This window comes from Dromiciops gliroides, chromosome 4 (genome assembly GCF_019393635.1).
Source record: "Dromiciops gliroides isolate mDroGli1 chromosome 4, mDroGli1.pri, whole genome shotgun sequence".
Taxonomy (NCBI): Eukaryota; Metazoa; Chordata; class Mammalia; order Microbiotheria; family Microbiotheriidae; genus Dromiciops; species Dromiciops gliroides.
The window spans coordinates 45,396,017-45,423,527 of record NC_057864.1 but is presented as its reverse complement, the minus strand read 5'-3'; the positions used below and the strand labels follow the sequence as shown (position 1 = coordinate 45,423,527).

Genomic DNA, 27,511 nt, shown 5'->3' with positions numbered 1-27,511 from the left:
TGAATCCAGGGCCAGTGCTTCATCCACTGTGCCAACTAGCTGCCCCACTAAGCCACTCTTAAGCAAGTTTTTATAAAGGTGACCCAAAGGAGAGAACAAGGTCTAGGCAAAGCATGCTTTGCATCCAAAAATGAATTGCTAAGTAGGAAGCTCTAAGCTTCCCAGGCCTACTTACATCATCTACCTCAGCCAGTTGGCTATGGTAGCCAGAACACATTCTCCCAACCAAGTTACTGACATTGCACATTCAAGGAGTGCAAGGGAGGCCTGGACACCCAGTTCCTTTCATTTTCTACCTCTTAGCCTAAGGTAATTCAGGTAAAACCTAGAGTAAGGTCTCTAATGCTCAGGCAGGTCCTGTCTCTTTGGAGGACACATTCAACACCAGAAATGAGAAGGTCATGAAGCTTGTGGCTGTACACGCACAGAGGTACAATCAGAGGTCCGCTGCAGTATTCAAGAAGATGATTAGGACAAGAGGACTTCCAGCCTGTAGTCAAGCTACAGTTGTAGACTGACACACAATGCATAAAATAAAATGAATGACCAAGGCTTTCAAATCAGAAGGCTTTTCCTTAAGACTATCCTAGAAAGCATTTCGGTTGTTCAGTCATTTCAGTCGAATCCCATAAAACACACACACACCTCATCACATAAATAAGGGCAAACGGTAATGTGTGTCCAGGGTCACACGGATGCTTTTTCATTTTACTTTCAGGACCTCTCAATGAGTGGAAAGAGGGTCACAGTCAAAGCACTTGACATTTGGGGGTCTCACTTTCCTCATCTGAAATATGAGGGACGTGGGCTATATGACCTCTGAGAGTTCTTCCAGCTCTCGATCTAAGACCCCATCAGCAGCAACCAACCACGCAATGTCCTCCATGCCACCAACCTGAATCCTGACCCAGGCCAAATTCAACATGCTATAATCAAATAATGACCAGACAAAGATGAGCCAGAGAGTAAGCCGACACAGGACCCACTGCTTCCTAGGTACCACCAGATGGTAATATCCCCATGCCTTCAAGAATACCTTCAGATTGTCCTGCCACTTGAAGGAATTTTTTTAATTAATTAATTAATTTTTTAATTGTGGCAATTGGGGTTAAGTGACTTGCCCAGGGTCACACAGCTAGTAATTGTCAAGTGTCTGAGGTCAGATTTGAACTCAGGTCCTCCTGAATCCAAGGCCAGTGCTCTATCCACTGCACTACCTAACTGCCCCACTGAAGGAATTTTTTAAAAGGCACTTTAGGATTAAATTAAATTTTTTTAACAGACACTTTAGGATTAAATATGAAAATAAGAGTTTGAAAAATGAACCAGAGAAAAAAGACACACACAACAAAAGGGCTAAAACTCCCTTGACTTTCTCCTGCCCCGAGTCTCAGCACAGGGGCCTGTCATAGAGAAGTCACTTCAGACACGTCTGGGGATTAGCTTAGAGAGTCTTTTGACCATACAAGAAAGCAGAAGGCAAGTGTTACCTGTAGTTCCCCATGTGTCGATTTTCATGTTCTTCTCTGGAGACCTGCCTACGCACCTGCGCAAGTCTCTCTTTCTAGAAATGAAAAAACGTCACCAATGAAAGCTGACACAATACGTCCCATAGGAAGTTTAAGGGGTGTCAGGCGTTTGTTAAAGCTATCATACCAACTCCTCTTTCCTTCTCTCCAGTCGGTGCCGCTGTTTCTCCCAGTCTGAAGAGCCGGGCGAGAGCCTCTTCATTGAGCCTTGACCATAAAGTCTCTTCTGAGCTTCTGCTTTCTGTTTAGCCAAGTTTCTCCTCTTGTCGCTTGTCCTAAAATACGAAGCATGTGGGTGAGTTATTAGTAGTGAATGTTTTTCATCATACATAGAAGTGCTGAGGAATGGGAGTAGCATGAACAAGATGTGTTTCTGATGAACTGGTTGAACACCACATTGTCTCCTTTTGGACAAAACACATCCACACCAATTATGACTACTCATATCATAATGCTTTCTAATGCAGCCACATGGACTGTCCAGAAGCATCAGGAAAACGGTGAAGAATGTTATTACCACTTGTCCATATAAACTCGGACAAGTCACTTTCCCTCTGTGAGGCTCAGCTTCCTCTTCTGTAAAATGAGAGGATAGAACTAGATGGTGTTTGATGTCCCTTTTGGCTCTAAATCCATGATGTTATTATGATCAAGACTCTGATGGAGGAAACTAAAAAGAGTTAACAGATACCTGAGCTCTAAGATCTAAGCTCTAATTAATAACAGCTGAAAGGGATTATAGATGATTAGAATAAGCCCTCCCCTGTACCTATTTAAGAAGGAAATTGGGATAATGAAGAGAGACTACTATAAATATAACCATCTTTCTTCCCCCGAGGAGAGATACCTTTTCTTTTCCCCTATGATATTCTCCCTGTTGCCTTACAGTGTTTTAATAAAACATGGGAATCCAAGTCAATGAGTCTTGTAATTCCTTGGGATGTGTCACCACCTCACGATGAAATCCATCGCAGCTATAGCTGCTACTTCAACCCCCCACATCCAGCGACCAGTCACACAATTCCCCCTTTGCTGTGAGTAGTCCTTCAACCTCCTACTCCCACCATCTCTTTAATTTCCAAGCACTTTTCAAAGCCCAAATTAAGCGTAACCTCTTCCAGGAAACCTTTTTCTTTGACCGCATTGCTAATTATCACTTGTCAGACCTCATACAGCATCTTGTTTATACCTCTTCTATAAATTCATTTGTTATATATTAATCTGTGTTGCAGTTATGATATCTCAGCATGATGTCTTGTATAGACTGCTGCATCTGGAGTCAAGAAGACCCGAGTTCACATCCTGCATCAAATACTCATTAGCTATGTGACCCCACACGAGTTAATCTCTCCCGAACCTGTTTTCTCTTCTGCTAAATAGCAAACCTGATAAAAGTACCTGCGACTCCCAAGGTTGTTGTGAGGCCCAAATGAGAGAAATCACATTGTGACCTTAGAAGGTTGGTTTTTTTTGGTTTATTTTAATTTCTTGTGTTTTTTTTTTTTTTGGGGGGGGGAGTAAGTGGTAATCCATACCTGTGATTTTATCAGTAGGAGCAAAGCCAACTTCCCATACAGATCTGCAACTTATGGTCTGAGAGAGTTGGCCCAGACACTGAGAACATTCACTGACCTGCTCACAGCTAGCATGTGTCGGGGGTGGGACTCGAACCCAGTCTTGGAAGCCATTATTCATTTGTCACAACCCTTTACTATGCTGTAGGCCCCACAAAGGTTCAGCAGCAAGTCTTTCTTATCAGAACTCTACATGACGGATCTGGAACTTCACAAGGTACCCCCACATGGTAATCCCTCAACGAGTATTCATTTAATGGGGAATAAGGGTGAGGAGGAGGGGGAATGCTGCATATGTCAACAACTCGGAAGAGAGAAAACCCAGATGCAGGAGTGAGTCCCAGAACAGTACCTAACTAACATCCACAATGGGGCTCTGTGAAGGGTCCATCTCCCCAAAGTACTAAGAGCTCACTCATAGGTATTTTCCTAACTCCTGGATTCTAAAAACAGAATTGGGATCCAAAGTAAACATGCAGTATTTGGGGGGAGGGGTGCTTGCCAATGTGGTGTCTGAGTTGAGCTGGGCTCCACAGTTCACAAAGGGGATACAACAACCCTTCCTGCAAGACCTGGGACATGTCTCCGGAACAGGAGGAGGCGTTGGGGCATAGGTTGACCCTGGCCACAACTCTGGCAAGATGATGTGTAGAACTGTCTTGTGGAGTGCTACAACAAGCAGTTTAGAGCTGGTGGAGGGACAGGTAACAATTTATCATGTCAAGAAATGCTAGACCAATCACAAAGCAAGGATGTTGGACAACAGAGCGCCTACCTCCTGCCCACACTGCATCCCGAAGAACTACAAACTGCTGGCCAGGAGCCAGAAATCTTGGGGGGGGGGCAGGATGAGGCAACAGTTTAGTTATTCAGACAGAAAAGAAAATGTCGGGGGAGCAGATAGGTGTGAAGGCAGCTAGGCAGTGCAGTGGATAGAACACCGGCCCTGGATTCAGGAGGACCTGAGTTCAAATCCAGCCTCAGACACTTGACACTTACTAGCTGAGTGACCCCAGGCAAGTCACTTAACTCTCATTGTCCCGCAAAGGGGGGGGGGAGAGAAAGAAAAAAAGAAAAAGAAACTGTGAGCATATCATTGTATCAAGTTTAGATGACTCTGAATGAATGAAAAACTATCCAGTTTAAATCTCTGAATCAGACCTACCACTTGACCTGACATACTTTCTTTATCTGAAAAGTTTAAACTGGAGGGAAGGAACCTGTTTTCTAATCAGTCACAAATCCACAAGAGGAGAAACAATCACTCAAACAAAAACAAAAACACCTTTATTTTCTAAGAGAGAAAGAAATTTTATATGTTCAACTCAATTATCTTTTAAATTAGGAAAATGCTCAGATAGCCATAAAAGAATATAACCAATCAACACTCTTTCACATTATGGACAGGTGGCAAACACAGAGGCAAAAAGAGGATAAGGAAGAAGGAATAAAAAGGGGCAGAAGAAAGAACATGCCCAAAGAATAAAACAAACAGAGGGGTCAGGTACATGCAGATAACAATCATATCCCCATGGAAGTACACACTTTTGAGAAAGGCATCCCCAGAAAAAAAAAAGTACCCAGGTAAGACAGACACACCCGAGAAACTTAAACAGAAGAGAAATGGAAATCAAAACAAATACACAGAGACACAACCAGGGACAGTTTCTGCAAAATAACAGTCCCCCTAGTAGGCTTCTGAAATAATGTCACTAATGACTTTTTTAAAGCATGTTGTGTTTTTGCAATTCTAGACACAAATGTAATCACCATCTCTTGATATCTGGCTCACAAAGCAGAATGAAATTAAATGGCTTGTTTCTCAACTCTGTCCCCAAAATAGGACTTTTTATGTAGCAAGGTATGGCAGGATACGGAACATAGATGCTCAGCTCCTTACGTTCCTAAATGCCTGAAATCTACAGTGAATTTTCACCTCTTTCACTAAGATGAATGATTTTCCTAGAAACAACTGTCCCGAGTTGAACACCTGTTCTCTTTCCCAGTCCCCGGGCAGAAACAAAATAGACAAGCTTGGAGGACTCAAATCTAGCACACTATTAGTGAGGAAGCTAAATAGACACAATGTTTGTGTGTGTGTGTGTGTGGGGGGGGTATCTGTATTTATCTAAAGTCACAACAGCCAAAGCAGCTTTCTGCCTATATCGGCTGGGCCAGGTCTTCTTTCTTCATCTCAAGTGCCAACCTGCAGTTTTTCCTGATATCTTTTCTTATACATTCTTTGGTTTTTGGGGGGTTTTGTGTGTTGTTGTTTTTGGGGGGGTTTTTTGGCGAGGCAATTGAAGTTAAGTGACTTGCCCAGGGTCACACAGCTAGTAAGTGTCAAGTGTCTGAGGCTGAATTTGAACTCAGGTCCTCCTGAATCCAGGGCCAGTGCTTTATCCACTGCACCACCTAGCAGCCCCCTTTTCTATACATTCTTAATTTATTACCCTGTTCCTTCAACTCAGAAGCTCTCTCATGGGCTCTCCAGCCCTTTGCCACAACATCCATCATCTTGATCTTCCTCCTTGTGGGCTGCCCCCTGGCTTTTCCAAAGTGTAATGGGCTACCTAATGATACAGTGGGTTCCCCCCTCACTGAAGGTATTCAAGAAAAGGCTAGATGACCCCTTTAGGCACAGCTTGGTCCAGATGTCTCTGAGATCTCTTTCAACCACATATTCTGTGATTCAGTGATACTAACTACTAGAAAAATATATGTAACCTCACTCAAATCACTTCAAGTTTCTAAGCCTCAGTTTTTTCTACTGTAAGACTGGGGTATATGGGTAGCTTTCCTCTACTGTCTCATCTAGCTGCAAATCCTGTGTTCCATGGATTTCTAAAGATTAGTTAATCCCAGTGGTCAATGCAACAAATAATATTTACTCATTTATATAATTCTTTTTAAAATTATTATAGGGGAACAGCTAGGTGGCGCAGTGGATAAAGCACAGGCCCTGGATTTAGGAGGACTGGAGTTCAAATCCATCCTCAGGCACTTGACACTTACTAGCTGTGTGACCCTGGGCAAGTCACTTAACCCTCATTGCCCCTCAAAAAAAAAAAAAAGAAGGGCAAGAAATGTCCATTTCCAAGGAAGAGGAGAATTTGGAGTCGGCCCGGTCTGTGCTCATAAACTTGACTTCAGCTGCTAGAAAAATTCAGAAAATATAAAGAAAGCAGCCACTAGAAGGAGCCTCTGTTGCATCAAAAACACATGTTGATCTGAAGAAGGCTGTAGAGCTAGTTTAAGCTGACTTCAATGTGACATCTGACAAGCCTCTCATGCTCTTCAAACAGAAAAGACAGAAAGGTCTAGAAGAGGCAGCAGTACAGTTAAGTGGGTCCTCAACTGGCTGAATGACCTGTGCCAAAGACTGGGCAATAAGGGTAGGGGTGTCTAGTGGGAAACAAACCCCCAGGATCTGTGGTTGGACCTGGGCCGTTTCACATCTTTATCAATGACTCTGATAAATGTACTTAGGGAACACTAACCAAGACTGGATGATTTAGCCCATGCCAATTACACAGGAACTTCAGGATGACGTGCAATGTACCCCTAGAGTGGGGTCTTGTGTCAGTCAGTGTGCTGCACTTCACTCATAGAGAGAAGCTTATTTTGTTTGTTTGTTTGTTTGTTTTGGGGTTTTGCTTTTGTTTTGTTTTGTTTTTGGTCTAGACCTGTCATTTCATGGATGCAGTAACTTCCTCTACCCATGCAGACTGGCAACTGTTTTGTAACATAATCTCAGACATTTCTGTTCCAATAACTTGCCTAAATCCACACGACCAGTGGGTGGAACTTGAACTCAAGTCCTTCTGACTCCAAGGCTGGCTTTCTCATCCATTACACCTCCCCTCCTGCTTCTCTAGCAGAAATAAGAGCAATCTAAAAAAATGACCAAACAATTAAGCCAACCTAAAAAGATTAGGAAGGCTTTTGCTAATGAAGGAATGCAGAAGACAATGAATAATAGTCATGCCTGTGCAAAGAATTTCTTTGCTGAAAATGTCAGTAACATCTTATTAATGAAAGGGTTCTTCACCTTTTGTATATCAGACACTCCTTTAGCAATCTCCTGAAGCCTACCGACCCCTTCTCAGAATAATGCTTTAAGTTGCATCAAATACAATTCATAATATTACAAAGGAAACCAATTAAATTGAAATAAAGATGCTTTTTTTTCCCACATTCAAGCTTAGAGACCCCTTGAAATTCATCCATAGATCCCAGATTAAGAAACTTTGAAATGAATGCACCCGACAGGCAATTGAAAAACAATTTTCTTTTGATTATTCTGTCCTTTGCTTTTTCCTTCTTCGCTTTATTTTAACTCACATAGTCTCACAAGCCAGGTCTGGTCTTTGTTAAGACCAAATAAGCAGCTTTCTCAAAAACATCAACAAAATCTTACATTTCTCTCCCATAATGTAAGACCCCCTTCCCAGCTCTGTACACTTAAGAAAGTACCTCCTGTAAGCAGGGAGTCTGGCTAATGGTAGCCCTGCAGAGATCAATACTAAGGCACTGACTCTGATGTGTCCTGTGCTTCTTCTGACCAGTAAATGTGACAGTCAGATGCACCAATCAGACTCCCTGAAATGCACGAGAGATCTTAAGGGAGCCAGTGTTCAAATTCAGACCTAATGCAGAAACTTCGTCTGTAACATTTCTAATGGACAGCTTCCAGTCTGAACAATTCTAGGGCTGGGAAGCCCACTAGATCTCAGATTCATGTAGATGTTTCTTCTTCCTTCTACTGCACTAAAATTTACCTTCCTGTAATTTCCACTCACTGATGCCAATTCTGCCCATTTAAACTACACAGAACATTCCCTTTTCTACATGCTACTCCTTCAAATATTTGAAGGCAGCAATGATTCCCCAGCATCCCAAGTCTTCTCTACATTAGCAAGTCTCTTTATCCCTCTCTGTATTATGTGAGAAAGGAATATTTCACTATCCATACTCTTTCTTCTCCACTTTTTTTATAATTCTCGGTATGAATATAACTAGTCATTCAACAACTTTCAGTGAAACCCTGTGAGCAAAATACTTTAACAGCATAATAAGTGAGGGTAAGGTGGTCCTGAGATGGAGTAGACAGGGTTTACACCGACTGGTGAATCTGAGGGTTTAGGAAAGAGGACACCTATTCCAACTGTAATTAAATTGAGGACATGTTCTTTTGCACCACATGTGATGAAGAAGAAATAAAGTCTGGAAATGAAAGCAGTATTTTTACCTGATGTTGAGTAACTTCAGGGCATTAAGCAACACTCCTTTTTTTACATCATAATCTATTTTCTGATCAGTTCCAAAGCTGGGGGCTCGATTAATCTGAAAATGACAAAAGGGGAAGAAGTCATATGTTAAGAGTATCTATGTATATATATATATATATATATATATATACATACATATATATATATATGCATGCACTGTTTAACAATGAACTGGTTCCATAAAAAAAAAAATTACAAAAAAAAAAAACCAAAACTCTTTAGGTGAAACATCACAGGGACTGGTTAGTCCTGAAGGGATGCTGTTACAAATGTAATGATATCAGAGAACAGGGTCTTCATTACATTGTGGTAGAGTCTGGTCATAATGCACGCAACCCTTGATTTAATGAAAGGGACCAGGATTATGAAAATTTATAGAGATTGGACTGAGATATGGAAAAGATCTTAAAAGATCATTTGTCTAAATCTCTCATTCTACTAAAAGAGGAAACTAAGGTCAAGAAGGGGAGTTAAATGATGTATCCAAGGTCACACAACTTCCAAGTAACAAAAACAGAGTCTGAACCCATTTTCTGAATACAAACCCAATGCTTTTCCCACTACATCATTATTTATTATACATACATAGAATCCCCTTTGTTATTCTGCTAACTTCATGCTGTCTTTAAAATTTCTTTATTTCACTTTTCCCTTAAGTATCCCACTCTCTTCAATTTCCTGAAGATCTTAGAAAACACAAATTGGATTTTCTGCAATTTGCTTTACTGCTGATATGATGGCGCCATCTGGTGGTGAAAAGGGATATTTTATGGTAACCTGAATAAGGATTTCTTTAAGTGCTTGGAGGGAAATTAAAATGGGCTTTTACCATTTATATATATATATATATATATACACATACACATATATATATACACACATATATATATACACACATATATATATACATATATATATATATATAATATATTCATATTATGGGATTTGGATCTGGTGGGTCCTTCCCTTTAAGACCATCAAGCCCAACGCTCTCCTTTTTACAGATGAGAATCAGAGGGGCCATGTAGCCTAAGTCATTTTTCCCAAATAACATAATTCCAGAAAGCTAGAGCTAGAATGAACTTGATATAACATGCCTAGTCCAATGGCACCACTTTACATGTGAAGAGAGGGAGACTCAGAAAAGGGAGGTGATCCCACCCAAGTCAAATACAAGAGAGCGACGAGACCTCTTACTTCACTCATGAAACAGACCCCAGGGCAAGCAGGCAGTAACAAGCATTTAGCAAGTGCCTACAAGGTCTCAGGCTCTGCTCTGGGCCCTGGAGATACAAGCAAAGGCCACAGACAGTTTGTGCTGTCAAGGAGCCCATGGTCTAATGGGAGAGACAGCATGCAAACAGCTCCACAGAGATAAGATGGAAGCAAGATATTGAACCTAATCAACAGTGGGGAGGCACTAGAATGGAGGGAGATTGAGAATGGCTTCCTTTAGAAGATGGGGTGTGATGGAGATGAAGTCAGAGAGAATCTCAGGCAAGAGAAGCCGTTGGTGCACCAAGTCGGGCTCTTGTATGAGGTGCAGCTTGTGCCTGGCTCTCAGGTATGTGGTGGTGAGTAAGGTGTTGAAAGACAAGAGAGGGAGGAGAGGGTCAAGTTATATAGGGCTGTGCATGCCAAACAGAGGATTCTACACTTAATCCTGAAGCTAATAAGGAACCACTAGAGTTTATGAAATGGCGGGGAGGGGTTAGCATGCTCAGACCTATGATTTAAGCAGATAGTGAGTTGAGAACTGAGTGGGGGATGCACTGCAGCAGAGAAAGACTTAGGTAGGGAGAACAACTAAATACCTATGCAAAAGTCCAAGCATGAGGCAATGAGGGCCTGCAGCAGGAAAGTGGCAGTATTGCAGAAGAGATGGGAAGGGGTTCCAAGAAATGGTAAGAAGTTTAAAGCAACAGCACTTGGAGTGGATAGAGGGTGTGAGAGAGAATGAGGAGCTAAGCATGGCTCCTGGCTGACTGGAAGGAGAGTGGTTTCCTTCACAGAAAGGGGAAAGTTAGGAAGAGGGGAGAGTTTGCGGGGGAAGGTAATGACTTCAGCTTTGGAAAAGCTGAGTTTAAGATGCCTATTGGATTAAGATGTTTGAGATGTGAAATCAGCTTCTGGAGAGGCAGGACTGGAGGTTAGGACAGCAGAGGGATGATCACTGAAGTTATGGGAACCAATGAGATCGCCAAGGGAAATAATATAGAGGGAGAAGGACCGAGGCCTGGGGGTCACTCAGTGGGCACGACATGGACAAACACCCAACAAAGAAGACTGTGGAGTGGTGAGAACTAAAATGAGAATCTGGAGAGGATCATCCAGAGAGAAGGGAGTATCCAGGAGAAGAGGGGGAGATCAAGAAAGATGAGGATGGAGAAAAGTCCATTAGATCTGGCCACTAGGGGGCAGCTAGTGGTGCAGTGGTTAGAGCACCGGTCCTGGATTCATGAGGACCTGAGTTCAAATCAGGCCTCAGACACTTGACACTTACTAGCTGTGTGACCCTGGGCAAGTCACTTAACCCCCAATGCCCTGCAAAAAAAAAAAAAAAAAGCCATTACTAGAGTTGGCATTCAGTGCAAGGGGGTTTCCTCTGACTATCTTTTCTTAAAGAAATCTTTTCCCCGTTTTAAAGTAAGTAGAAGAAAATCACAAATGGCTAGTGAGTGAAAAGTCTTTTTCTCTGAGAAATTCATCAATGGCATGCTAATGGCATTACTGAGGCAACTCTCAGAGCCTCCGACCTCAGCAGGGGTCAGCACTCCTCAGCCTTCCCACTGTGGCACACAGATAGGCAAGGGAGTGGGGATGGTCTGAATAGCAATAAGAAAAATTCTACTGCGCCCTTCTAAGAGGCGGTGGCCAAGAACTGCTTTGCCATAAGAGAATTTCGGAAATGGGAAGGGGCCCAGGAGATCATCTAGTCTAAATCCCTTATTTCACAGGTTATGAAACAAAGCCCCCCCATGAGGCTACCAGACCTGCCAGTGACGATACCTCCTGCCAGTGGCCAAGCTGTTACTCAGTAGCCAGGTTTTTCACAATACTCTGCTGCCTATAGTACATTACACTCAGCAGGGTGGTACAGAAGGAGATAAAGTGTAATTGGAGACGGGGGACTTGGGTTCAAATCCTGCCTCTGCCAATGGGTGCCCTTAGGTCACTTCTACTCTCTGAGAGTTATTTACCTCATCTGTAAAATGAATGGAATGGAAGACGTGACCTCTATGAGTCCTTGGAGTTTTAAATCTACTAGGATCTGGTGATCCCATAAATGTGCACTGACCACACTCCTAAGGTGCAACATCTTTGAAAGGAAAAAAAAAAAAAAGATCTGCGTGTGTGTGTGTGTGTGTGTGTGTGTGTGTGTGTGTGTGTGTGTGTACATGCAGGGAGTTTTCAAACTGCGCCAAGACTTCGGAGACACCTTGCATGTCTCTATGTACTGGATACACAGGGCACACTTAGGCTCTGTTCAAGTCAAATTTGGACAGGCTTGGGGAGCTGTAGGAAGAAGCATGTTCAATACTAAGACCTATAAAGAATGATCATATATTATAAAATAAGCTTCACCCATATCATCACATTTGATCCTGACAATCACTCTATGAGGGAACTGGATCTGTAATTTCACTGGTATAGGTAATGCTCAATGAGAAAACCCCTCTACCAATGCAGCACTAAATTTGGCCAGAGTGGTTAAGTGACTTAGCCAGGTTCACACAGTCAGTATGTATCTTGAACCCCTGGGGTCCTGACTCCCAAGCCCCAGCCCCCTGATCACTATGCACACTCTCTCAAGAATTAGCATACCATTCGCTTATTAGATTAGTTAACTCAGGCCAGAGTGATGAAACTCTGAGAATTGGGAAGAATGGCACATGGTTGTGGGTAGATCCAGCATTTTATGGAAGTGGCAAGAAGAAAGGGATTGACAAAAGAGAAGGTAGGAGTATGAAACTACACTACACTTTATAATTTTGTCTAAATAGATGCTGGTGTTGGGAGTAGGCGTCGAATGGGCAGGTTTGAGGGAGAGAGAGAGAGAGAGCGCGAGCGAGCGTGTGTGTGTTTATGGATGTGTGGGGAGGTGTACCTTTGTTCAGGGTATAGGTATATATACATGTGTGCATGTGTGTGTTTGTATATGTCTATATTTGAGCTGTATAGAATTCAACAATTTAGAGCCTGAAGAGAACCTTTCTCAAACTCAAAAAGAGGACTCTCAAATCTCTTAGAGCCAAGAGCTGAGAGAGCCGTGAGGGTCAGAGAAACTAATAGTGCTGCAGGCAGGCAGCAGGCCTTTAATATTATGATGTGTTGACCTTCCTATAGCATAACTACCTGTGCAAATCCTATAGGTTAAGCATAATAAGCAAAGAAGAGACCAAGGAGAAGGCAGCTTCTCTCCCCTATCATCGCGTACATCCAGAAATGAGAGAATCATCAGATGCAGAGTAAGACGCAAGCATGGTGGTTATCTCATACAACCGGCTACCTGGAACGGTCCCTTTTATCGCATCTCAGACATAGGTTCATTTATTGAGCCTGACCATGAAGCCTTATAGTGATGGAGGGTTCCCAAGGCAGCTGGTTCTAAACAAAGTTGAATTTTCTTTTTTCAGTTTGGATGTGGTTTTTATGATTGGGCAAAATTTACCTTGTATCCAGCTGTTTTCATTACTCCTTCTTTAGCAACAGAAGAACAAATAGGGAAGGGACAGGACCAGTCTAATCTCTTCCCTATACACTGAAGACAACCAGACGCCACATCGTATCTTCCTACACTCTGAATACATTCAGCTCCATTACCAGCTAGCCTCTGTAAAGTGCTCTGCAAACCTTAAAACACCCTCCCTATCATGACCTTGGGCAGGCGACCTCCCCTCTCAGGGCCTCAGGTCTTTCATTTATCAAATGTGGTGGGTTAGAGCAGACTGTCTCCAATGTCTCTTAGCAGGCCAAGTCTCTGATCCCTTGATCCTCCCATCATTCCTCATGTGATGCGGCTCTCCTGCCTGTCAGCATTCTGTCCACCGCCCCTCTGGACCCGTTCCCCTTTGCCAGTGTCCTTCTGTGACACCCGCAACTTATTTCAGCTTCCACATGGTTGTATGTGGGAACGAAGGGAAAGGCAGCAACTGGCAAACATTGCAACTTGCCCATCTTCCCATTCTGCAGGGACAGCCCGGATTAAAAAGTGACCTCTCCTACCATAGCCTTGCCACCACGCCTGCTGGTTCATTTCCTCCCCTCCATCAGCCGAACACCAGAGCTGCCCACAAATGAACAGACACCAACCAAATCACTAGCTTTCTGTCCATAAGTTCGAGTCTTCCTCAGGCTCAGCACCCAGCAGCAGGTAGCTGACCACTAAGAGTTAAACTGTAAAGACTGTGCTCTGATAATTTTAGGCTCTGTATAAATAGAGTTTATCAGGACTGAATGGAATGGGGAATATGGATCCTCTTTTGGATGTTAATATACTAGTAGGAGAATCAACTTACACAGACGGAAAAAACTGGCTCCGAGGGCCCAGTTACATTTTGGCTTCCAAAAGTATTCCTAGAGAAAGGAGCAAGCCAATCTGGTTCCCATCCCTCAATAGCTACTCGCCTTTTCTTCCTTTGACTCCAACTAGGGTTTTTACCTTTTCTGCACCACAGAGCAAATGCAGAAAAAGAGTTTGTTATTATATTCATGGCTGTGGCCCAACATTCAAGGAGGTTTTTTTTAAGCCCCATAATTCACCTGCTCTGTAAGAAACAGAAGACAAGTGAAGGACAGCACTTTCCCCTCTGCCCCTCCCAGAGGCTCTCTGCAAGCCTGGCAGAGATTTCCAGAAAAACTTACGCCCTTTAATACTCAGCTACTAGCACTTTTAATTCTATACAAACTAGAGTTCTTAGGATAGGATTGGTTGTTTATAAGCAGACAGCTCTCTGCAGCCCTCGCCTTGATCCAAAGTTTGCTAATATCTGCTTTAAATTGAGGCAGTGATAAATTGGAAGAAATAGGAGGCACAGACATTTAATTCACCAAACACTAGACTTTAATAAAGAAAATGGTAAGAATTTTGCTGTCAGCCAATTCAGACAGAATAAATCTCTTGGACCCAAGATTCTAAGGCAGAAGAACAAATGAAAATAATGAGAACTCTCCTAGTATTTAGAATCACAGATCTAGGACTGAAAAAGTCCACCCCACCCTCCCATTTTACAGACAAGTATAATGAGGTCTAGAGACCTGAAGTGATTTGTCTATAATGGCAGAGAAAGAAAGTGATAGAGCCAGAAGTGAACCCACATCCTCTGACTGAATCCAAGATCCTTTTTACCAATTTGCCTATTTCTCCAAATAAACAGCCCTTCTGACATAGTAGTAAGTGATTAATAATTGCATGCTGGTTGTAAGAAATGATGAGCAGGAGGAGTTCAGAGAAACTTAGAGGGTCTTGCGTGAGCTGATGATGAGTGAGATGAGCAGAACCAGAAGAACATTGTACACAGTATCATCAACATTGAGTGTTGATCTACTGTGATGGACTATATTCTTCTCACCAATGCAATGGTACAGAAGAGTTCCAGGGAACTCATGATAGAAGAGGATCTCCAAATCCAAGAAAAAAGAAAAAAGAAAAAAAAAAGAACTGTGGAGTATAGATGCTGAATGAACCATACTATTTCTTTTGTTTTGGGTGCTGTTGTTTTTTTTTTCTATTTTGAGGTTTTGCATTACTGCTCTGATTTTTTCTCTTATAACAGGATTAATGCAGAAATAGGATTAATGTTATTATGGGTATATATATGTATATAGATATATAGATATAACCTATATCAGATTACCTGCTGTCTAGGGGAGGGGGGAGGGAGGGGAGGGAGGGAGAAAAATCTGAAATTGTAAAGCTTGTATAAACAAAAGTTGAGAACTTTCTTTACATGTAACGGAAAAAATAAAATACCTTATATATATATATATAATTAATTTTTAAAAATAGTAATTGCATGCTGGTTAATTTCAATCATTGACAAATATGGCCAACCCAGAAGTGGCTCCGGTACAGATCTCTAAGCAAGGACTACAGCAAGCTGTGACATTTCCTTCTGCTCAAGATAATTTCTCCTTCCCCTGGTTTCCTTCAACCTTCCCTCAATGTCATGTGAAAGCAAACCCAGCCCCAAGCCTGACACATCTTTGGTATCTGCACTCTCCAAAGCTTAAGACTCAATGGACAGAAATCAGTGGACACAAGAAAGGTACCAGTCATTGACCGGGCCCCCCCATCTGCCTGCAGCAGAGCTCAGAGAGATGATCAAAAAACAAAATACCAGAACCGAGCCCAAGTTTCTGCAAGGGAGGGCTTGGGAAATGAGCCCACAGCAGAGAGAATGTGGTTCCCAGGAGTTTCTATGCATCCCAGAAGCCCGGCTCAGGCTTCTCCTCACCCTCCCAAGGGTGACACCAAAGGACACTAAGCTGAGGAGAGAAAGCTGGTTTTCAAAACCATTTCTTTCTTCTTCTCTTCTATTTTTTTTTTCTTCCCCAATTCACAAAAAGGCAAAAAATAAAGGGTCCTATACTCCTTAAATTTCAATTATCTTCAAGTTCCATTTGCAACAAAATATACAACATTTAAAAGGGGATTTGCAAATGTCATCTGAATAAACCACTGTTAAATGCAGTCTATCAGATATGATTACCTGGGGAACAAGGCCATCTCAATATTACTACCCCTTTCAGATCTAAATCATTCAAGTGACTAAAAAACACTTAATAAATGCAAAGAATGACGTCTATGGCCACTTTCCCAATATTTCACCTCTGGGCAGGCGGATTTGAGACGACATGAAAAGAATATGCATTTCCCTTCTGCTTCAAATTTTCCAGAAATTTTATCTCCAGTATATTCACTACTATCTGCTTTCTTCCACTTGGTGGCGCCAAAGGTCTTTGTATGTGGCATGATCAGAATTTGCTTAAAAAACCACTTTCATCCAGTTTTCTCCCAGATACAAGGAATGTTTATTTAGCCAGAACTATTAGCTGTTGTGGTTATTATAATTAATCATGGCTGAAGGACCAGTGAATAGAAAATGGAGGTGCTTTCTCTCTATCTTCCCAAACTTTGGCTCCAAGAATCTTAATGTGGGCTACCATACATCTTTTCAGGATTTCAATGCCAAAGAGACTTTAAAAGGTTCAGTTAACTTTCAATTATGTTGTTAATGGAGAGGTCTATGGGGAGGATAGCTGGTTTCTAAAGTCTTTTCCCTTGGGGCTTACCGTGAACCAGCTCCCACATGCCAGTCCCCCATCAGGGCCCCAAGTGCCCAGCCTCCCTCGCCCACCTCTTCCATGTCAGAGATGGAGAGGACAGCTAAGCCAGCCAGGGCAGAGGAGGGAAAAGCAGGGACAGGTGTGCGCGGGAGGGGCTCAGTGGAAAAGGTGAAACAGGAGAATGTCAAAGAGAGGCACAAGGGGAAGGCTTAAGGTGACTGTCGCGTGCTAACCAGGCACCCGGGGCTGGGGCCCCACGCAGGTGGCAGAAAGGGCAAGCCCCCAAATGAGCCTTGTTTTGGGAACTAGAGAAGGGGGGAGATTAGAAGTCCTGAGGAGTCAAGTGCTTCTGCTAAATGAAAAGTGGGGAGGGGGAGGAGGGGCTGGCATGGGAGGACAAGTCTAGCTCCTGCTGGGGAGAGCTGCATGACAAGGGAAAAGAGAACATGAAGCCTTAAAGCTGGAAATGGCCTCAGAGACTATCACCCCCATCTGCCCATTTTTACAACAGAGTCACCAGAGTTACCAGGGTAGGGGCAAGGCATGAGCTGAAGCAAGATTCAGACCCTTGGGAAGATTATTTGGGCATCTGAAGGGAGAGAGACTCCAAGGCCAGTGGTCTTTCCATTACACCATGACCTTTCAGTCTTACAAATATATTCTGGGGGCAGCTAGGTGGCGCAGTGGATAGAGCACCAGCCCTGGAGTCAGGAGGACCAGAGTTCAAATCCAGCCTTGGACGCTTAACACTTACTAGCTGTGTGACCTTGGGCAAGTCACTTAACTCCAACTGCCTCACCAAAAACAAATAAACAAACAAACAAAAAAACCAAATATATTCTGGCACCTCGTGTTCTCATTCCTTCACCCATTTAACTTCAATCTGGAATCTTATTCAGTCTAAAACTGTGATCTGGGGATGGGCGTCATGGGGTGGGGGGCAAGGGGACAGATGCTATTATTTCTAAGTTATTACCCAAAATGGGATCTGGCTAATTATACATTAACTGCTGATCATCCTCTTCTTCCTTGCTACGTACAGACGGCCCTTCTTGCACAGTCCCAGATCCCATAACACTACAATCTCAGATCATCTTTTCTCTCTTTATCTACTGTCTCCTTCCCAACTGCCAGCAAACATACCTAGATCTCTTTCAGCCTAAAAGAAAAAAAAATTCTTGACCCTTCTTCCTATTTACACCTCACTGCACTCCAAGCTGCTATCTCCAGTTCACCTCCCATTCACATCTCCACCTCTTGCAATATAATTGATGACCCCACCACTAAAAAATACTCTTCCACCACCCCAGAACCTAGCACTGTGCCTAATAAATAGTAGGTACTTAATAAATAGTTGCTAAATGATCGATCCTCACCTCTTTTCCCTATCCCTCACCTGCAAATCCAAATCAGTTGCCAAGTCTTGCTAATTCTTCCTCCACAGCATCTCTCTGCCTTTGTCACCTAGTTTCCACTTGCATAGCTTTACTCAACCCTTCATGGCCTCTTGGTTTCCAGTCTCTCTCCCTTCAAATGCCCAAATAATCTTCCCAAAGCACAAGGCTGACCATGCCTTCCCCTGGACCGAAGCCTGTAGCAGTTCCCCACTGCCTCCTGGGTCAAATCTGAGCTCCTCTGTTTGGCATCGAAAGCCCTTCCAAACCTGCTCTGACCTGCCCTTTTAAAATTGTTTTATGAGAGAACAGAAGCAATGAGTGCACATTGAAGCACATTTTTTCACCATCCCTATTTCTCTTGCCTTTTTTTCGTAATATGGCTACTGTGTAAATACATTTTGCATAAATTCATCTGTCTAATGGGCATTGTATTTCTCGCCTTCTCAATGGGTGGGGAAAGGGGGGAAGGAGGGAGAATTTTAAAAAATAAAAACATTTTATGACATCGCTTCCCTTCACTGGTTGTTGCCCCAACTCACCCAAATGCCTGGAATGCCCTCTCCCACCTTCCTCAACACCAACTCTCAGAAACCTGAGATTCCTTCAAGGCTAAGATGAGGTACCACCTCCTACCAGTAGCCTACCACAAGCCCTAGAACTGCTGGTGCTCTCACCCTCCTCAAAGAATCTCCGATTATAAGAAATATCTTAAATATCTTATATTTGATTATCTATTATCTTACATATGATCTTCTATTCAACTGTCTACTTACAGATCTGTTTATAATCCTCAGTTGGAATATAAGCTCCTTGAGGCCAGGGGCACTTTTTAGTTAGGCTCTTTTTTTGGCCTTTGTCTATCAACACTTACCACAGAACAGGTGCTTCATAAATGCTTGAAGAACTGAATCAAATAATATTTTGCACAGAGAAACTTCTGCAAAACAGACATTTCAGCAAAACAACAACAGCAACAAACAAGCCTAAAATGTTCAGGTTTGGCCCCTCTGCCTTGCCATTTTTATTAATACCATAAATGACTGCTGTTGTCAAGTCCTTCTATGTAGAGCAGGCACTGAAATAACTTATTTTCTATTTGGAATGTGTGGCTTCCCCCCCCCCCTTCCTTTCCAATCCTGAATATGCAATAAAAGGCAGCTGTCCTGGGAAAAGGAGATGATCAAACATATTTGTGGTGTCCATCTGCCTTCGGTAAACAGTCACTAATGAATGCATTATTGTGATCGAGAACTGCTCTCTTAATCTCCAGTTGTGGATCTCCAACTGCTGGATTACTGCAGTAGCTGACTCTTAGCTAGCACGTCTTGTCTTCAGTCTCTCCCACCCCCTGCCAATCTATCCAGATACCAACTGCTTGATAAAACTCCCTCAATGCTGCTCTCATTACCTCAGTTCCCTGCTCCAAAACCTTGCAATCGCTTACAGGAAAAAATGTCAAGCCCCTGGACAACTGAAGCCCCACCTCTTCTCACAGGACTTTCCCATATGAACACTGTGCTGCTGCCCCCCAAACTGTGACTGTCCCTCCTTTGGTGTCTCCATTTATGCTCTTCCAGTTCTCACACTCACACTGGGTTTTGTACAAATGCTTGCTGAATTGAACTAAATTGAATTGACAGCTGGCATCAATCAGTTGCCCACTCAGGAAGACTCAAGTTAACTGAAAAAGACTCATTCTGCTTGGTGTCAGTGGTCAGCATCAACATCATCCTTTTCTCATACAGACAGCTAGGCCTAAGACTATGGTCAAGCAACACAGGTAGGATGTAGCTGCTGTTGTGAAACCACAACCAATCTGTCACCACAATTGGTAAACTCACAATAAGCCCCACCCCCCCTTCACTGGGTATTTCAATCCTCAAACCCCAAACTTCTAGTGACAAAGAGGCATTTTTCCCTCCTTGCCTATCACCAACCAGGATGATTTCTACGAAGAGGTGTGACTGCAGGGATAACACAGAAGATGGGCCTGAACAAAAAACATCTCCCTTGCCTTGGTACCACAACTTGAAATTTCTTCATCAGGGAATCATCCCTTTAGGCTCTTTTTTTGCCAGTTGGTGCTTCTTGTCTAAAATGCAAGCATTCTTGACAGTATTAACATAGAAAGATCACTCACCCTGAGACAGTAAGTTATGAGCTGCTTTGCTGGGAAAAGCTGAAGGCACTGGGTGCTGGGCCTAGGGAGTGAGGGATGGGGTGGGGGACAAGCTCAGGTGACTTCACTAGTGAGTGGAGAGTCAGCCATGTCTGCATGTGTATATATTTACAAATTCAGAGGAAGCTTATCATGTCATGAGTTGTCTGTGAACCAGGCACTACAGTGGATAAATCAGCCTCCCATTTATGCTGACAAGAAGCAAATTAAAGCTGTCTCCCTTTGAGTTTTGTTTTCTGATACTGACAATCAGATATTCCCCAAAAATGATCCCCAAGGCAGCTGTCCAATAAGGAAGCCGGAATTATCCTCCTCCTCTCCTCTTCTCCCCCTTCAACAGTTCTTTTCCATTCTACCTCCAAATAATAAAAATGATTGATAAAGCATTCTGGTGTTCAAGGGCTTACCACCCTCGAGGCAGCATGGTCTGGTAGAAAGGAGCAATTATCTGGTGAAAATGGGCTATATGAAAAAAAAAGAAAAGAAAGAAAATAAAATAAAAATGGAAAAGAAAATGGGCGGTATGGACTAAGACAGATAAATGAGAAAAACCTACAAGAAAACACTTTGAATTCAAAAGCCCTTTGCTAATATCAAGTATTCTTAGTTTTATTTAGCCTCCTGACCTTTCATTCCAGGCTCTTTACCTCCCAAAAAACCCACTCCTTTTTTCCTTCATAAGCAAAATTTCTACTTAAATTATCTGGATAATTACCTCAATTTTTTCCTTCTTTCTGTCTTTTCGATCCCACCTCCTTGTTTCCTACACTGTGAAAGGAAAATCTTCCCCATGTGATACGACACTACCCTGATTGTCAATTAGCTTTGCATTGTCTGGAATGAAGAAACATGCAGTACTGCAGAGAGAATAGGGCAGACTCACACATGTACTTAAAAATCCCAAGCCCTCCCTCATCTGAGCATGACATTCATATCTCATGTGATCTGCAGAGAAGTCTTGCCCACTGCCTCATGGATAAAACCCTGCTACCATCCAGGGCTTTCTGTAGCTATTTCCAATTCAAATGGTCTGCCGAGTTTAACTAGGGAAGGCACTCAGCCGTGGAAGGGTGCTATTAACACTGTATGAAGAGAGACATTTTAAAACGCAAGGTATATTGAGCATTTCTCGTTCTTCACAAAGAATCCATTACCTCCAGAAGCCATGGCTTCAGTTTTCTGTCCAACAAAATATCAAATCCCAGGACTTCAAAGCAGACACTTTCACTTCCCGGGGGTTGTCCAGGCCTACACATGCGGTATGCATGCAAGACATGTGGTTCAGCTACAATCAGAGTTTTTACAACCAATTCCTAGGTAAAATGGGACAAAACAGATGAAAAATGAACGTTAGATTGCACCTCATTTCTCTGTTTTGAAAAAAGGAAAGAGTTAAGAAAGAGTTAATAAACTGTTTTTATCAGCTATAAGCTAAAGGCGAAGTAGGGCTTCAGACTGGTATCCCCCCTTAACCCCCCCCTAAAAATAAATAAATAAATAGATAGATAGATAGATAAATAAATAAATAGATAGATAAATAAATAAATAAATAAATTCAACAACAAAAAGGCTAGTAGAAGGCACCTGGGGGTCTTTATTCATACTAAGATTGAGAAAAGCTGTTAAGCAGAGAGAGCTTGGAGCACAGAGACCAAAAAGAAGCTAGCTTTCAGGATTTTCTATGAGAGAAAACCAATTTTAGGGTAAGTTATTAGAATTTGTTTTTAAAAGGACCAATTTTACCAAGCAGTGTCTAGCTAATGCAGAGTTTCTTAACCTGGGGTCTAGGCTCTTTTGTTTTTCTTTTCAATTTAAATAACTATTTCAATGCAGTTTTGTCTTATTCTCCTTTGCAGTCCTACATATCCATTTTCTGTATTTAAAGGCATGATTCCGGGAAGCTGTGCAAAGACTTCACTAGACTGCTGTTCGAGAGGGCCAAGACACAAACACATCTTCAGAACCCCTCAGCTAGAAGGTGAGACTAGAATAAGTGAGACCAGAGATCACCATCAGGGCTCACGACATTATTTGTACTTTGTCCTGTTGTTTTTTGGTTTTTTGGTTTTTTTTTTTCTCTCCCTGTGTTATCTCTCAAAATACTAATCTGTTTTACTGAATAGCCACCTTTCTGGAATATTATTCCACTGAGGTTGTTTTTGTTTTTCATTTTCATTTTGTTTTTCATGTTTTTTCCTTGAGCTCACTATTTCTCTACCTAGTTGAACACATTTGGCTATCTCCCACATAAACACCATCCTAAAGCAGGATAAAAGAGGAAGGTGTGAAAAGTTAACCCTTTCCAGTTTCTGCAGAATGTCAAACCCCCAGCACAGAGCTGGGCGTGACTGGAAGAAATATGATGATGGAGTTTTCAGACAATTGGGTTAGAAATGACAAGACCACATGGTAACACCAGAAAATGTCAAGTAGAAACAAAAAGTCTGGTTCTATGTATCTTCCAGTATATTACTGCAGCAATGGGCCTGGAATGACTAACTGATACCACACAACAGGGAAAAAAGACTACTAATTTCCTTCAACTAGCTATCCATGTCTCTCTCGGGAACAACACAGTCCTATTTCCAGCTTTTTGAGTTATGGGTAAACTTATTTCAAGGTTCTAAAATAGATTAGGGCATCTTTGAGCCACTGATGTACCACTAAATGCAATTTCATTGTCATTTAGTATGTATTCTGCCAATCAAAATTAATCAAATTTCCCAGCAAGCCCATCCATGAAAGGGCACAAAAGGTAAGGATAGGGGGAAAAAAACAAACCCTAGTGTGATCTGGTACATTTTACTCCTTATTTACAAGGATGTTATTGATATCTGGAAATATATGCACTTGATGATAGTGACAGACATTTTCATAAGGCTTTATGTATTATGTTTCAAATTTGAGACTTTGAACATTGTCACATGAAGATTTAAATGTTAAGTAGGTTTAAAAAAAAGGATTCAATCAGGGTATTTTTGAATGATTACAATCATTGTTACTAATTGCCTGAATTTAGATATATTTATTAATCTTTTTTCAGCCAAAGGAGTGACATTGCCTTGTTTTTACCGGAGGTTATTTATGACTGTTGGTCTCCAGAGGGAGAAGGGTATATTTTAGAGACACAGCTCCCCAAAATAAAGCACTGAGATAATCCTTAGGAAACTGAATAGCATTTGTGATCTGATACATTAAGACAAAGTTCAACTCCAACCTAATGATATCCCATCTTTTTAATACAATACCCTATGGTTCACCTTTAAAATTGTTTTTGAAAAGTTGACAGTAAAATTTCCATAACAGAAAATAAATGTTCAATTACTCTGAAAATGCAAACAGTTCAACTTGGTACATTTATAATCTGATAGTCTATGAAATAACATTTTTTCATATTCAGACTTTCTATATGCATTTCGTAGATTTGTAAACAACAAGTATTTTCTTACTGCATTTTCAAAAGTTTAGGAAAATATCAGTGCCTATCCAACCAAGTCTTTCAACCTCAACACCCTCCATATCATAACTTTGAAAAAAATAGTCACATTAGGAACTATACTTTGGGCTAAAATAGATCCGTAAATTCCATTACTATTTATTCTACTAGTCATCAATTTATACCTATTCCTTCTTCCAATTAATTTCTCAAATTTATGTAGGAGAAATGTCATCCAAAGCCACTAGCTATTGGATAAGGCATAACAAACTATTTTTTTATACAGCTAGTTCCATTTCAAATGCCCTTCAGTGAAACAGCCTTGTAGCTACGCTCTCCCTTTAAGGAAATTTTCCAAAGATCAAAGTCTGTTTGGAAGTGAGAACTATGGAGAAGAAATAGCTTAATCTGATAAGAACAGGTACCCCTGTCGAGTCTTAGAGAAAATTAAGATGAACTATTGCTTAGTTCCAGTCACCTATTCATTAAGCCACAACAAGCCTACTGGGTTGTGTGTGTCATGATTACTGTCCATCAATATCTGCTGCTGTCCAAAATGTCCTTTTTCAAATTAAATCAATTGTCCTCCTGTTGGTCCTCTGTTCTCAATTTAATGATGCCTCCTAGGATTTAGACTTGGAAAGGACCTTAGAGATCATCTAAGTCTTAATCTCTCATTTATAGATGAGGAAACTCAGCCACAGAAAACACGGATGACTTGGCTAAGGTTACGGAGACGGTCAGAAGAAGTGCCGATTTTTTCAGGCTATATTCTAGAACTTTAAATCCAGTCCTCTCCCCATTGTTAGGCCAGAATTATCAGAGCCTTTTAGCATATCATGGGTGTTTAAAAAAATAACTACAACAATTAGCCTCAGTAACAATAGAGTAAAGACCTCATTTCAATTCAACAAACAAACATTTATCATCCTGCCAAGCTCAAATCCAGTTTGGATATGTTTAGTCTCTACTCAGGATGGAAGCCATCAATTTAACAAACCATTAGGTTGAGACAAATGTCAATGCAGGCACAATCTACAAATTTGCTGATCTTTGATGGTCATTACCCATGACATATATTTTTATTACCTCCTATCCTCCCAAAAAGGAGAGCTTCTAAATCAAATTACACAGTCTCTGTGTCACTGTGAATCTTCAATAAGCATGCTTCCTAGACTTTGAGGACAGTTTTAATCCCCTTAGTAAGCTTAATAATATGATTATTAGCCTTGTCTCATATAGGTTTGCTATTCTGCTATAACTTGTTCTACTCTCTTCTAAATCCTACTAAAATGACTTCACTACTAAGTATCTGTATACTATACACTGGGACAAACCAAGGTCTTGAAGTACAAGTTTAATTTAGTCTAAGAGTTACCCGAGTTATGAATTACTTATTAAACCCATGCTCTTAGCAACCAATGACAAGTCTTACCATGTGATAGTGATCTAATTGAGCCCCAGAAACACTGCATTAAGGAGACTACTGGCTTTTATATAACGTATTGTTTTTAAAGCAGAGAATTAACAACTGTAATCATGCAATGGTATAATCTTACTGAAATATCATTCCAAAACTTAGCAACATCGTGTTTATTTGTTTGTAGGAATTCAGTAAACCATTTGATAGACCGCTTGCTGCCTTTATCTTCGGTTTCATCCCGTTCAAACCGCTCATTATGTTTGTTCACAGAGTAGTTTGTCAGATGCATATAGAGCTGGCTCTGTAACAGATGAAAATCAAAGTGGTCACATCATCCATAGAACTCTGTACTGTGGTGCTAAATAGCAAAAACAACAACAGGAAAAAAAGATAGATCAATGGATAGATGGACAGATGGATAGAGAAACAGAGACAGAGAGAGAAAATGAGAGAATGATTCATTTAAAATTTTGCATTATCCTTGCTGGCAAACAAGTAGCTATTTACTTAATTTACAAGATAAGTAGAATGATGGCCTCACCTTCCGGGGACTTAATATAATGCTCTGCAGAAACCAGCCACTTTACTCTGGTACCAATTATCTGCATTGCCAAGAGTTATGTATTTTACTATAAAGGAGAGACATATGCACAGAACTCTGAGTACAAATGTCCTAAGTTAATATTTCTATACCAGGAAAATGTTTTAAGGGTTTTGTTGTTGCTGACGCTGCTGGGTTGGAAGATCGTTTGGTTTTGTTTCATTGGGCGGGGGGAAGGGGCTGCTTGTTTGTTTTTGGCCTTCTGTGACATTCTCATGTACACACTCTTCCCATCTTCACCATGGTTTCTTTTGTGAAAGGTATTATTTGTGTGATCTCTTTTCCAAGAAATGGGAATTGAATTAGGGCTAGAGCAATGGTTTCATGCAAACAGCAGAGGCTGAAAGGCTAACTGAGTTCCACAGTGGGCTCTCCCACAGTTGATTACCTGTAACCAATGGCAGGTACATGAAGTACAGATGGTACTGAAAGGAAAGGTGCTGTAAAAACTCAAAGGTGTTCACATTTCAGAGCGGCATGACCAAAGACCAAGACATTTTTTTAAAACTTTGAACTTTTACACCTCGAATTTGGGATATTATGTTAATTGTTTTAGATCCTTACTATGAACTTGTCATATGGTAAATCCAAAAATAGTTATATGAAGTTTTAAGGACAAAAAAAATATGCTGAAAAGAGATATGCCTGGCACTGTGCTAGGTGCCATGGGGTTGAAAAAAGGTTAAGCCCTCATTCCTATCTATAAGGAGTTTATCATCTAATTGTGAAGATAAGACACGCTCCCAGGAACTGATGAGGAAGGCAGAAAGTTCTCATGGAAACCTGGCGGTGAGCTGGATTGGAGCACATCCAACCATCCCCTTCAGTTCTGAATTCTACAGCACCTCCCAGAAGAGTCTGAGGCCATTTTCCCTATATCTGTCATGGTCATCTCCTCCCCAAAATCTCAGAATGAGAGATACCCCTGTTCCTGCTTTCCAAGAAGACCCCTAGCTGTGCTACAAAGATAACATTGCTTGCCTTCAGAGGGATCTTCTCTCGCCTGCCCCCTTCTCTCTGAGTCTTCCTCACCCTATCTTCTTTCCACCATGAAACATACACAGTCTTCTTTCAATATTGGGGGGGGGGGAATCCTACAGCTTTCACTTGACTCTGAGGCTCCTTCCAGCTAACATATATGATTTCCTTCCCTTTCCTTCCCAAATTTTCCAATGACTAGTCAATTTAATTCAGATCAAGACACTTTAAGTGCCTATTATGAGGAGACAATCTAGATGAGCCAATGTATACAGGAATACCAAATTTAAAATGAAACTGGCTCTCAAACGAGTTTGCATTCCCTATAAATCCTCATCTCCCTTCAATTCCACATAATGTGATCCTTCCCCACCACAATCCCAAAATATCACCCTCACAGACCTCCCTTCTACACAAGGGCACATTTTCTTCAATTCTCATTCTTCCTGATTTCTCAGCATCACTTGATATGTTCTAAAACTGTCCTTCCTTGGTTTCCCTGACAAGTTTTTTAATTAAATTTTATTTTTAATTAGCATAAGTCTAATTTCTCTCCCTCCTACCCCCACACCATTGGGGGGAAAAAAGGAAAACAAAATCTTTATAAAAATACATATAGTTAAGTAAAACCAATACCCTCTGTGGCTCTACCCAAAAAATATGTCTTGCCCTATCTGGTTCTCATCTCAACTTCCTGTTTATTCTTTGCCTCCAATTTACTTTTTCCAGTTTAATTGAAAAACACATTTTTTTCTGAACTATGGGTTCATGTCCAGGCCCTAGGATTTCATAGAATCACAATTCTAACATTAAC

At 41.4% G+C, this 27,511-nt stretch overlaps 1 protein-coding gene across 3 annotated transcripts in view; it reads right to left on the bottom strand.

Moving 5' to 3' along the window:
• Window positions 1-27,511, bottom strand: part of TTLL7 (tubulin tyrosine ligase like 7) — a 178,156-nt gene that overhangs the window by 54,120 nt on the left and 96,525 nt on the right. For all 3 annotated transcript variants that reach the window (XM_044002763.1, XM_044002765.1, XM_044002764.1), the window contains exons 8-12: window positions 25,255-25,419; window positions 21,414-21,572; window positions 8,355-8,449; window positions 1,657-1,804; window positions 1,491-1,564 (exon numbers count right to left, since the gene is read on the bottom strand). In XM_044002763.1, the coding sequence (XP_043858698.1) occupies window positions 1,491-1,564; window positions 1,657-1,804; window positions 8,355-8,449; window positions 21,414-21,572; window positions 25,255-25,419 (641 nt within the window). The remainder of the gene's footprint in view (window positions 1-1,490; window positions 1,565-1,656; window positions 1,805-8,354; window positions 8,450-21,413; window positions 21,573-25,254; window positions 25,420-27,511) is intronic.